Here is a 13,065-nt window from a genome sequence, read left to right on the forward strand (position 1 = left end):
ATAATGACAGATGACCAGGACATAGACAGTACCGTGGAGTCCCGGCTGTCCCTGCGGCTGTCCCTACGCTCCCCGCCCACGGGGCTCGGTGTTGGGCTGAGGCCGGCGGAGCTGCTGCAGACTCCTGGAGGTTTGCATGCTGCTGCCACCTTAGAGCCCGTACAGGTGGGTCCCTCTCCGCTCGATCGCTTCTCCACCTTCACCCTCACCGTCTGCAGGCTGAGAGCACACGGAGGAGGCAGGTCCCCCAAGTCCTACGAAGAGAAAATCATGTTTTTGGTTAGAATTTTTTTTTTTTTTTATTGTTTCATGACTCAAGAGGATAACAGGGGGTTTTATTTGTTAAACTTATTTGTTATTGTATTTTTTTATTCAGTCAATTATTTCAAAATGTTATATTTTGATTATGTTATCTAATTTATACATAGCTTTATTTTATTTTTTTTAACTTTTTTAACATTTATTCTAATACAATCGCGTAGAGTTTGTCCTCTGGTGTTTCCTCAAAGTGTCTGGGATAGCGTTTCAACACTTCCTGTGTTATTGATCCATGCTTTTTTATTTAATCTTGATTCACTCAGCCTGTGTTTTATTGACTTCTGTTGTATCAAGTGTGCTTTCATTTCTGAAAGTAATGTGTTGCGCTGGTTCGGTGTGGGCATTCTTTCTTTTTTTTCTTCTGTGATACACTTAAGGTTGCCTTTGTTGTGTATGAAAAACGCTTATAAATAAAGTTTGATTGACTGAATGATATGTCATGATCACCTTCTCGTCTGTATCCAGGAGAAAGCGGAGCAGCTGGTGGTCCTGTGGCTCTCTGGAGCTGGCCTTCAGTGCGGGGCTGGCGGGCGGCTCCTTCTTGATCTCCACTTGGTTTCGGTTCATTCCTTCGTCGGTGGCCCCGGCGGAGCAGTCGTTTGAGGGGCTGCTGTCCTGGAGCAGCCGGTGCAGGATCTTATGTCTCTCCGTCAGAGTGCTGTGAGCGGCCGGGGACTGAGAGGCGGCCGTAGGGGAAGGGTTTGGGGGATGAGGTGATGAGCTGCAATGGAGGCTGATGCTGTTACTGTTCGATTCAACTCCTGTCCCATTGCTATCCAGGAGCTGATCGGGCCGGGGGTTACTCCCCAGCTGTGAGGCAGAAGAAAGGGGGGCTATAACACAGTCCTCTCCCCCTCCTTCTAGTCCGGCTAAGGGAGGCAGAGTAGATGAACCGGCGGCGGCGGGCGTACTGGCTTGTCTGTGAGGGCCAGGGGGAGAGGACAAGGAGAAGGTACTAACACCACTACTAGTTCCATCCCCTCCTGACTGCTGCCTGCTGAGGCTGCCGGTCGGGGATTGGAGGCCGGGTGTGGAGGAAGGAGAGAAGGGGTTCCCCGGTACGCGAGGGCTCCCCCCTAACCCAGGACTGGCCCGGGGCAGTCTGGGGGAAACGAAAGAGGTAGGGGCGGCTGTGAGTGGGCTGCCCAGAGGGGAGGGGCTGTTGGCCTGCTGGGGACAGGTCCGGCTGGGCGTCAGGTAGCCCGCGCTGAGCGTGGCTGGGCTCTGTCCCATGGAGGAGGCGTTGCTGTTGTTGTTGTTGTTGTTTTGGGGGTGAAGGCCCGCGGCGGCCAGGCCAGCGCCCGGGGGCCAGCTGGAGCCGGGCGGGAGGGACGGGGAGCGGGAGGGAGGCTGGGCCAGGCTACTGCCCAGGGTCGCTGGAAGGCTGGGGTTAGTGTTTTCCTGAGAGCTAGCAGTGTTGTGTTCCCTGGGACAGAGAATGGGAAATAAAAAAGATAATTATTTTTTGTTCAAAGGGACAGCGCACAATTTAAAAACAATTGCATTTTGCATCTGTAGTCCCTGGGCAAACTGTAAATAGAGCAGTAAAGAAAGCTGTCAAGTCTATTTACATACACATAATAACACCTCTTCAACACCTTTATATCACTAATGTGTTCTGTTTATATGCATCACGCCTACTGTGACTACCTCTGCTCCTAATAGTAAAGAAAAATCCAATTCAATATATGCTCTGCTTATATGATTTCCTTATCTTGATGCCTATTTTTTTTATATGTAATTTTTCTGTTAGAAAAGAAGAAAAGGACAATTAAACTATAATTTTTTTTCACTTATTCATTCATTCATTCATTCATTCATGTTATCTTTTTCATGATTCTGGAAATCTGAGAATTCATTGGTGTGCGTGTTCCGACCACAGTACCTGTCAATAGTGTGAATGCCCATGATGAAAGGCTGTACGTCAGGGTTGGGGGGGCAGCAGAACTTGCAGCGGGTCTGAGCGCTGAGCGGCGTGCCGTCACTTAACGTGAAATGGTACAGCGGGCTGATGGCCGTGCCGTGGGTCATCACTGTCACGCACACGAGGAAAACACAATACACATTACATGTCATTTATCCAAAGCGACTTACAATAAAGCGCATGTCTAGACTTTCAAAGATTGATTCTTCTGTTTCTAACACTTACAATATGACTCTTTCAATCCACTTTAGTATTTTGAGTATTTGAGAATCACTCAAGTAATAGCATACTGCCTCAAATTTGATGGGAACAGCATAGCAACTTTCTATTTGTGTGTTCTGGTATGTTGATTGGTCAGAAATTAATCAATTTGAGAAGGTCACCTTGGAAATTGTGGTTGGCATTTTCAAAATCTTCTGACATTTAATGGACCAAACAATCAAATGATGCATTGATTGTTGCAGCCATAGCTCTGTCTTATATAAGCACATGAAAATCCGCCAATGCAAAATACACTAAACCAACTCTAAAATGTGATTCCGAATTGGATCTAGCCTTGCACTACACATCTTCTGCAAGAATGAAAAGTTACAGAGATTGAGAATCTATCTATCTATCTATCTATCTATCTATCTATCTATCTATCTATCTATCTATCTATCTATCTATCATATTAGTATATTGAAGCATTGCTATAAATGTGGCAGAAAGCTTGTTAATGCTTTTCTCTGAATGGATCTAAACAGTCCATAGAGTCCCCTCTCACCCTCGTGCAGCAGCTTCTTGGCGTGGGAGGGCTCTTTGCCCTGCGGCTGGAAGAAAGCGTAGATGCACTTCCTGACCAGGTCCTCCCAGCCAGTCCGGCCCGTCGCTCGCAAAGCACTGGTTTCTATGGAGATGATCTTCCCTGGAGCCCCGCGCACACACACACACACACACACACACACACACACACACACACACACACACACACACACACACACACACACACACACACACACACACACACACACACACACACACACACACACACACACACACACACACACACACACACACACACACACACACACACACACACACACACACACACACACACGATCGGTGTAAATGGATTTAAACATCTTCAGTAGGCTCCACACATTCAGGGTTCACACTGTGACCCTCATGATAAATGATATTGTTTGAAGTAAGTTAGAACATTTTGTAAAATGCTCTTTTTTGATAATATTAATATTATGTAACAGAAATGGGTAAAGCCTCATCAATATATCTGTATATTTTGATACTTTCATGTAATGTAACCCAGCAACGTTCCCGGACTGTGGATGTGAAGTACACTTCTACAAATCGAAATCGTATTCCGGAAACTCAATGACTTTTGGGAATATTGACTACGATATGAGACCTGAATGTGTGTGTGTGTGTGTGTGTGTGTGTGTGTGTGTGTGTGTGTGTGTGTGTGCGTGTGCGTTACCTGTGGGGTCTTGCTTTGTGATGAAAGACTCAGTGCTGAAAGGCGGGGTGCGAGGTATTCGACAGGCAATACAGATCAGGCAGCTCTGCAGGTCTGAAAGAAAGAGGGGAACCGGAATCCCAAAATTATAAATCATTTCAATGTGGACCATTATGAATGTTATTATGTCCTCCACAGACATTGGTTTATTTAAAAGTCAACCCTGGATGGAAAACTATCACATTTTTTCTGAGGTTTATGAAACATAATGGAAAGTATTCGAAACGTATGAGGAAGGATTGTGTTAAATATCATAGTAACAGGATCACAACACACTCTGTACGTTCACATTTTGATGCATATCTTCAAATCTGGGAAATCAACCCATTAGAAAACTTCAGCTACGGTGATAACACACTTCTACTTGACAACATTTCATATAACATTTTAAAAAATAATACTTAAAAAGGTCTTTTCAGAAATAAAAAGACAAAATAAAAAATAATAAAAAATATGATAAAATTATCAAAATAATTATGATTAACATAGCAACATTACAATTAGAAATTAAAATAGTCCATTATCATTCCCTGCTTTTCCTGCCTAGAGACTGTGTTTGTCATAGTGTGTGTTTTGTACGTACCCTCTCCCTCCTCCTGTATGGTACGCGTTTGGGCCACGGCGAAACACTGCATGATCTCGTACTGCTGGCGGGCTTCTGGGTTGTCTGAGTCCAGCTCGTCCGGCGGCCTCTTCAGCATGCGACAGTTAAAGGTGTGACTGTTCCTCCGGGCTGGTTCCTGTGGCCGCTGCACACCATTCACTGGACAAAGAGAACAATATAGACAAGGGTTTAATGGTAAGTGGTAAATGGACTTGACTTATTTAGCGCTTTTTAGCTGACTTTTAGCTTTACATTTCTTACCACATTCACCCATTCATACACACACTCCTACACCGATGGTAGTAGCTGCCATGCAAGGCGCTTTCTGAACCATCTGGAGCAATGTTTAGAGTTGATGAGTCAAGCGTCAATTTAAAAAGGTGTAGTCAGCGATTCTGGAGAATGTTGTTGTCAAAATCAATATTAATTGAATATTCCCTCACGATCTGCTACCTGTCAGGAACTTGTGTGCACTGCAAAATAAATCTGGTGTTTAGACACAGCCTAGGCTCTGTAAACGGGCATGTTGCTAGCAGTGTTAGGCCCCTTTGTTTACATATCAATTTACAGAGCCTAGGCTGTGTATAAACACCACCTTTCTTTTCAGTGCACATAAGGTAGGGGCAGGTAGCATATAGTGAGGAGATATTCACAGATTTGTATATGTTGTAATATATAATATCTCCAGAATCTATTGACAGAAGAGCAGCCCTGGGGCCGTTTCACCTAAATCAGCAAGTTGCAATTTACAGCACCAGATGATTTCCCCTGTCACTCATTCCAAACACACCAATGATTAAAACAAACGGCACACTCTGCAATTCAAACAGGATTTTTACAACGGCGCTCTAGGACAAAATGTACTGTAGCAGTGAGAGCTTTGCAAATACTGCACACCACATTATAAAAAACTAAAAATTTCACAATTATCACTCTAAATCTTTTCTTTTTCTAGTTTAAATAGTTAATTACAGAACTTTTTCCAATCCCACTCAAATAACCTTTCCAAAACACAACTGTTGCTACTTTTTAAATTGCGCTTCTGCCCTCCTACAATCTATTCATTTACGGAGCTGTTTGCATGTTAATTTAAAATGTTGAATGAGTCTTTGTGGGTGGATGTTTTTTTATGTTGTTTATGCGATTCTATCCTACGACAATTTCGTATCATTATGTGATAGACAGAGCAGGTTTTCAATTTGAATTTGAATAAAACAAAGCGCCCTTAAATCACACCCCCCCCACATGGACTGAAATAACCTCCTGGAAGATTAATCTGTGTTTCGCTGAGATAGCACAGATGAATGCACAGTATTCATCCAAGGAGAAGGGAGCGCTGTAGTGATTATTGTAAATGATTACTCTACTCTCACTATCTTTTACCCTTACATGACCCTAATCAGGCCCCCTCCATTCTCATTATACACTCTCCCTTCAAGGATACAGCAAAAAAATTCAATAAGGCAGTGAAGAAAGCCATTGTTTTACTCGCCCACACACATGCTGCCTTTCCGCTCGACTCTACGTTTTTTTTTCTTCTCCGCACATTATGCTGCTTTGTGTAAACCACTTAAAAGGTGGAGTTAGCAATTCTGGAGATAGCTTGGTGTCAAAATCTATTTTTCTCAAAACGAGTGAATATCTCCTCACGACCCGCTACCTGTTCATACTATGTGTGTGCGCTGAAGAAAAGTCCAGGGTTAATACACAGCCTAGTCTAGGCTCTGTAAACAAATAAACAAAGCTGGCCCACTGTAGCGAACATCAAACAGGTTTACAGAGTCTAAGCTGTGTATTAACAATGTTTTTTTTTTCAGCGCACACACAGTATGTACAGGTAGCGAAAAGTGCGGAGATATTCACCGATTTAGACAAACAATAAGTGATTTTGACAATACGTTTTCTCCAGAATCGCTGACTTACACCTTTACGGCTGTGTGAATTTAACATGTCCATAGTAGATCATACTACCTTTGTTCATAGCTCTTCAAATGTACTTGATCTACAGCATTTCTCATCAATGAACCCAGTGAATAATCTGTACCCAGGACTGTACGTTGATTTTGAAGCCAAAAAAAAAACATCTATTGAGTCTTCCCTTCCTCCCTAATGGCTTTTCATTGGCACGCGAGCTGTCAAATTTGAGGATACTGAAAAAGTAATTACCAGATTTTTCTTTTAAAAATTAATAGCCTTTGGCATCTTAAATCTAGGATATAAAGTATGAGCCATCACACACATGCACACGCACACACACACACACACACACACACACACACACACACACACACACAATCTAGGATAGAAAGTATGAACCATCAGTTGCACAGACTCACACACATACACACACACACACACACACAGACAGACAGACAGACAGACAGACAGACAGACAGACAGACAGACAGACAGACAGACAGACAGACAGACAGACAGACAGACTTGCCAGCTCACTCACCCAGGCTTTTGGGCAGCAGATTGCGGACAAACTCGTTGTGGTCTCCGACGTGGAGGATGCTGTAAACGCTGGAGGTCATCAGCTCCTCCTGGCCGTATCCAAGGTAACCGGTCACGTTCTCCGACACAAAGACGATGCGGCCCTCACGGTTCACCACGAAGAAGAATCCATCAAGGGCCTGAAGGAGACAAGAGACAAGTCAACTTTAGTGTCAGTGTCTGCAATATGTGCCAGGCATACAGTAGACGGAGCAAAAGGATGGCCAGATTGTGTTGAGTTGTTGATGATTTTTGTACTTGTTGATGCTAAATTTAGACATATACCAATTTTTTTTTTTTTTTTTTTTTTTTTTTTTCAAGATGCAATTTTAGAACCAATAACACCCGAATACCTAAAGTCACAGGAAGATACAAAGGGCTGGAAAGAAATCAAAGAATATGCAACCTTTGTGATTCTAATTGTGTTGGAGATGAATACCATGTACTTTTTGAGTGTGAAAATGTGGACGTAATGTATTATAGAAAAAAGTACTTGCCAAATTATTATGTTTATTTTCCATCCATGACCAAACTGATTTCGCTTTTGAGGGCAAGTAGGCCAGGGGTTATTGTTAAAACAGGTGCCTTTTTGAGAAATGTTTTGCCATTGTTTAAATGATGTTTTTGTTTTGTTTTTGTTTTGTTTTTCCTTGCCGTGCACCATTTTTTTGTTTTGTAATGATTTCAGTTGAATTGTGTGCTCCATGCCATGTGCTATGGCCGTGAGCCGTAATAAATAAATTAAATTAGAGAATTTTTTGGCATTTTCAAGCTTTATTGGATAGCTTTTTATTTCTAGAATTTACATTGTGTACATATTGTAGTATATTGTTCATACTTATTTACGTCTTATTCTTTTAGTGTTTATTGTCAGATGTATTGTTAGGCCATCCCTTGTGGGATTAAGCACGTGTTTTTTACACTTAATTATTTTCTGTTTCTATACCAAATTGGAGCAACTGTAACAATCCGAATTTCTCTGGGGATCAATTAAGTATTTCTGATTCTGTATTCGGAGGGTAGAAATCTTTCATGTGTGTGTGTGTGTGTGTGTGTGTGTGTGTGTGTGCCGGTGTGTGTTTGTGTGTGTCAGTGTGTGTGTGTGTGTGTGTGTGTGTGTGTGTGTGTGTTGGTCACCTCTAGCAGCATGGGCCCCAGTGCCTCCTTCTCCACCAGCCCCTGGCTACTGGACGAGATGTCGCTCTTCTGCACCTCATCGTCTGGAGACAGAAGAGCTGCTTTCTCTGGATAGAACAGAGGAAAGTGTGTTGTTAAATAACGTATAGCATACACACACACACACACACACACACACACACACACACACACACACACACACACACACACACACACACACACACACACACACACACACACACACACACACACACACACACACACACACACACACACACACACACACACACACACACACACACACCCTAACAACCAACCGTAAAATCCACGAGAAAAAATTTAGTTGTTCAGAATTTCTTACATTTTGAATGGAAATCAACTTCTAAAACATGAATGAGAAAATAATTGTCCTCGAAATAGTTGAGAATAGTTGATTATGTGCACGTACACAATTCTTCATTCATGTGGTTATAAAAATAAAAATCCAAACAAATTTAAATTTAAGTTGAAAAAAAAAAAAAAAAAAAAACTTTGTATCAGTGAAAAGGGTTTTTAGCGCACAACAAAGCGCACATACCTCAAGGACGAAAATTCTTTAATGCATAGTACCTGATTAAGCCTCTCATATCCGGTATTTGTGTGTGCGTGCGTGTGAGCAAGCGAGTGAGCGAGTGAGTGTGCATGTGAGCGAGTGAGTGTGCATATGAGTGAGTGAGTGTGTGTGCATATGAGTGAGTGAGTGATTGATTGAGTGAGTGTGCATATGAGTGAGCGAGCGAGTGTGCGTAAGTAAGTGACTGACTGACTGAGTGTGCGTGTGTGTGTCCTTACTCTGCCCCCTGTGAGTGAGTGAATATATGAGTGAGTGAGTGAGTGAGTGAGTGAGTGAGTGACTGACTGACTGAATATATGAGTGAGTGAGGGAGTGAGTGAGTTAGCGTGCCTGCGTGACTGACTGAGTGACTGACTGAGTGACTGAGTGTGCGTGTATACTGTATGTGTGTCCTCCCTACCCTGCTCCCTGCGCTTCATCTGCTGGATCTGGTCCACGGTGGTCTTGAGGATGTGGCACTTGTCTGGCTTGGAGCTGAGGCTGGTGATGTCGCCCATGTTAGACGACAGCAGCTCAGCCAGCTCCTCGATGTAGCGACACTCCAGCTCCCGCCTCCGCTTCTCCACACTGCACACACACACACACAGACAGAGACAGCCATAAGTTACTTTTTTTTTTATTTTATTTTATTTTTGGCATTTTCAAGCTTTATTAGATAGTACAGAGTGGAAATATGGAGACAGAGGGAGAGGGGGGATGACCTGCAGTAAAGGTCCACGGGTCGGATTTGAACCCGAGACCACTGCAACGAAGGCCGGTGTCAATATGGTACGCACTCTATCCACTACCCTACCAGAGCGCCCCAAGCCATGAGTTTTAAGTACTGTTCTAGCGTTAGGCCAAACCCCAAATATACAGCATTCATTAACTATAATGTAAGACAGAAATTGTTCTTGATTAATTGATAATAACAATAATTTCTGATATATTTTCTGTCAATTCCACAACATATTGAAAAAAGACAGGAGAGGAACAACAGCAAAAAAAATCGAACGAAACTTGGAAAAAATAATTTGGAATAATAAACCATTAGCAAAAATTGCGATTGCATAATTGCGGGCGAAATGAACAGTAATTTCATACTTAATGTCAGTGAGGAAGTAATCAGTTAAAATGGCGAGCTGTTGAGAGACCACAGGATGTGTCCAGACAAGAATGACCTTTATAACATATATTTTTTCTTTTGTTTTATGCCAACTCAAAATAAGACATTACAATTATTAATTTAAACACCAGATAACAAGAGTGGCAGCCTCTAACAACTGCTTTAAATGATCAGTGTCAATGATGGGAAATGTATAAGTTACATTAATGCAACAGGTCTAGTAAAATGCACTTGTTTTTCACTCAGCAACCAGCAATAAGTTGACATGAAAGTTGCCATATACTTTACTGAGTCAGATATTGAAACGGTATGTTTAAAAAAGCAACTGAAAGCTTCCTTTAACACAGGTCTCAATGCACAGCTCTGGGCTTAACCTTATGCTCCGGTTTCAATAATATACTTTCAAACCGACAAGTTACGGCAAGGTATGTGGTAAACATGAGAAAAAGGAATGTGTGTGTGTGTGTGTGTGTGTGTGTGTGTGTGTGTGTGTGTGTGTGTGTGTGTGTGTGTGTGTGTGTGTGAGACGACAACAGCAAAAGTAGGTCAGTGCATTGGCCAGCCAGAACACACAGGCGTGGTGACCGAGGGAGGGAGGAGGAGGGAGGGGGAGGAGGCGGCTGCGTGTAGTTTCTGTAGAAATGCTAACAGTGCTCTTACAACAGCTTACATCAGCTAACAGGCCTCATAGACACACACACACACACACACTGTTCACATTACTTTAATTCCTTAGCTACTTACATAATCTAACTTAAACCTTACTCTAACTTGTTTGCCTCTTCCATCATCCTACAGACTCAAAGCCTCTCAGAGTTTCCACTCTGCTCAAAGTACAAGTGACTGATAGAAAGTTCATACTTAAAAAATACTCAAGACCCACTTTTTTAGTTCGGCTTTAAAATGAATCGTATGTATTGACCTATTCTTTAACTTGTTAACAAACTTTTTTTTTTTTATTCTATGGTGACTTTGATGCACATCCATTAATTCTGTTACAGTACCGGTGCATTGAGCAGCCAAAAAGAACAAGAGTGCATCCCTACCGTAATAGCATGAATAGACGCACATTCAAATACTATACTAGTGATGTTTAAATAGGCAAATCCTCACATTTGAGAACATGAATCAATAGAATATTTGGTATTTTTGCTTCGAGAAATGACTTAATTCATTATTCAGCAATTTACATTCTGTCAATCAACTGATTGAAAGCAAATCTGTTATACTGGACAATTCAATAAAATAATCACAAGATTTTTTTTGTACATTTGACTTCCCTAAATGGGATAAGATCTATCTAGCAATGAAGATACAATACATGTTTATGCACTTAAATACTTTTTTTTCCTATACTTTTGAAGGACATTTTAATGTATTTTTTAAGCCCTAGCATACCACTAAATAACCATGGTTACATCAAAGCAGGAATGGGAATGAACAAATTAATATTTAATTCTGTTGTTTCTGTTACATAACTCGAAGCTCATGGAATTATTCAAACACATTAACTAACAAGCCAACCATCCCGGTGTGCAGGCAGTGACACCATCATATAACAGCACAATACATCAACACCACCATCAGATCATTGATCAAACAATAAGTATTGTCCAACATAAACATCCCACAAGAAATGCTCAATGATGAGGCATGGCATGGGTATGCACTACGCAATAAGTGCTATAAATCTTTTGGCAGTAAAGGGGGTAACACTACTAGCAATCTGTCTTAACATCTATCCGAAAGTACATAATATTTAGAGGGAGATTTTTTTCTTTAAAAGAAGGGTAAAATGTTCAGATAACTAGTACCATTAAGTACTGGGTTAATAAGCAGTATAGGTAATAGTACCGTTTAAAATATTAGCGGTACCCATCCCTATTCAGGATATATCCCACAATAAAAACACAACGAATACACAAACAAAGCCCTTTAAACAGAACACACAAACCATACATGTGATCTAAATGAGACTAAACAACAGACCCAAGAATCGGAGAAATTAATTGATCAAATGTTAATTCTCTCTTCCTATGTCATGCTTCAGACATATTCAGGAAATGCTAAAAAAAAACATCAGAAAGATGTGTGTGATGTGTGTTGACCAATCAACAAACCAACCAACCAACCAACCATTCAACACTCAGCTGAATACGAGCTAAGACCTCTTTACTTTAGCTTTCTGCCTCATCATTCTGCCATGTATTACAGTGTGTAGTGTAACGTCACGTACACAACAACACAACGTGGCCTGAGCGGTTTACCTTTGCCCCGATGTGTCGCATGGCGAGCCCTTCCTCTTGCGTGACTCTAGCGTGGCCGGGTCCAGAGGGTTTTCCCCCACGGCGCTCATCTTCAGATTCTACTGACCTGCAGAAGAGAGAGAGAGAATACATGGTTAAACAGGAGGCAAGTTGTTATTAGAAATGGGTGCAACAATTAAAAGGTGGAGTCAGCTATTCTGGAGTATGCTTATTGTAATTTTTTTGTTGTCAAAATCAATGAATCTCCTCATGATTCGCTACCTGTCTGTATTGTGTGTGTGCTGAAAAAATATCAAGTGTTATACACAGCATAGGAACTGTAAACGGGCATGTTGCTAGCTACGGTGGGCTCCTTTTGTTTACATATCCTTTGATTACATACCAATTCAGCATGCATTAACACCTGATTTGTTTTAGCGTACAGCCAGTATGAACAGATAGTGGATCATGCGGACATATTATTTATTTATTTATTATTCTTTCGGACAATTCCACCAATACACAATTTTCTCTTTCATATCTTCATACATCTTACTTTGTGTGAATATTATTCACTGATTTTGACAAAAAAAAATTGACAGCAAACATTCTCCATAATCACTGACTTCACCTTTAAATCCCAGAGTTCAACATCCACTCAGAGGTTTAACATTACATTATCCGTTCATTCTTTTTTTTTTTCTCCAAAAAACCTGAAAAGTAAAAGCAATCTGGCTGCTGCTGCTTCTACTGCCAACATATTCAAGCGCTACTATTATATAATCATTCTTTGGATACCTCTGATGAAACCGTACGGGCGGGTAATATGCCATACAGTAATTGGAAGTGCATTTTATTGCGTGGCGTAATGCCAGTGGGTGAGAGCTTAACAAAATGCACAGCTCATTTGAACTTCAGTTTTGGGGTCACAGTTCAGTTTGCGTTCAGTACAAAAACAGAGAGGGCAGAAACAGATACCACGGCTTCTCTTTAGTTTTATGGAGTTGTAAACACGTGGACTGTGAGTTTACGAGAGCAAAGTGAGGGTCGCCAAGCAAATATTTACATATGCTCCACACTTTCACACAGTAAAAACAAGGCAGCAA

At 41.5% G+C, this 13,065-nt stretch overlaps 1 protein-coding gene across 1 annotated transcript in view; it reads right to left on the reverse strand.

The window, feature by feature from the left end:
- Positions 1-13,065, reverse strand: part of ncoa1 (nuclear receptor coactivator 1) — a gene marked incomplete at its 3' end in the record, with an annotated part of 35,572 nt that overhangs the window by 9,845 nt on the left and 12,662 nt on the right. Inside the window, exons 2-11 of the mRNA XM_080047845.1 lie at positions 11,981-12,086; positions 9,009-9,175; positions 7,996-8,102; positions 6,821-6,998; positions 4,342-4,521; positions 3,720-3,812; positions 3,009-3,149; positions 2,204-2,351; positions 766-1,744; positions 33-254 (exon numbers count right to left, since the gene is read on the reverse strand). Of these exons, the coding sequence (XP_079903971.1) occupies positions 33-254; positions 766-1,744; positions 2,204-2,351; positions 3,009-3,149; positions 3,720-3,812; positions 4,342-4,521; positions 6,821-6,998; positions 7,996-8,102; positions 9,009-9,175; positions 11,981-12,069 (2,304 nt within the window). The 5' untranslated portion in view covers positions 12,070-12,086. The remainder of the gene's footprint in view (positions 1-32; positions 255-765; positions 1,745-2,203; positions 2,352-3,008; positions 3,150-3,719; positions 3,813-4,341; positions 4,522-6,820; positions 6,999-7,995; positions 8,103-9,008; positions 9,176-11,980; positions 12,087-13,065) is intronic.

The sequence above is a fragment of the Ammodytes marinus genome, assembly GCF_949987685.1.
Source record: "Ammodytes marinus genome assembly, chromosome: 19".
Lineage (NCBI taxonomy): Eukaryota > Metazoa > Chordata > Actinopteri > Uranoscopiformes > Ammodytidae > Ammodytes > Ammodytes marinus.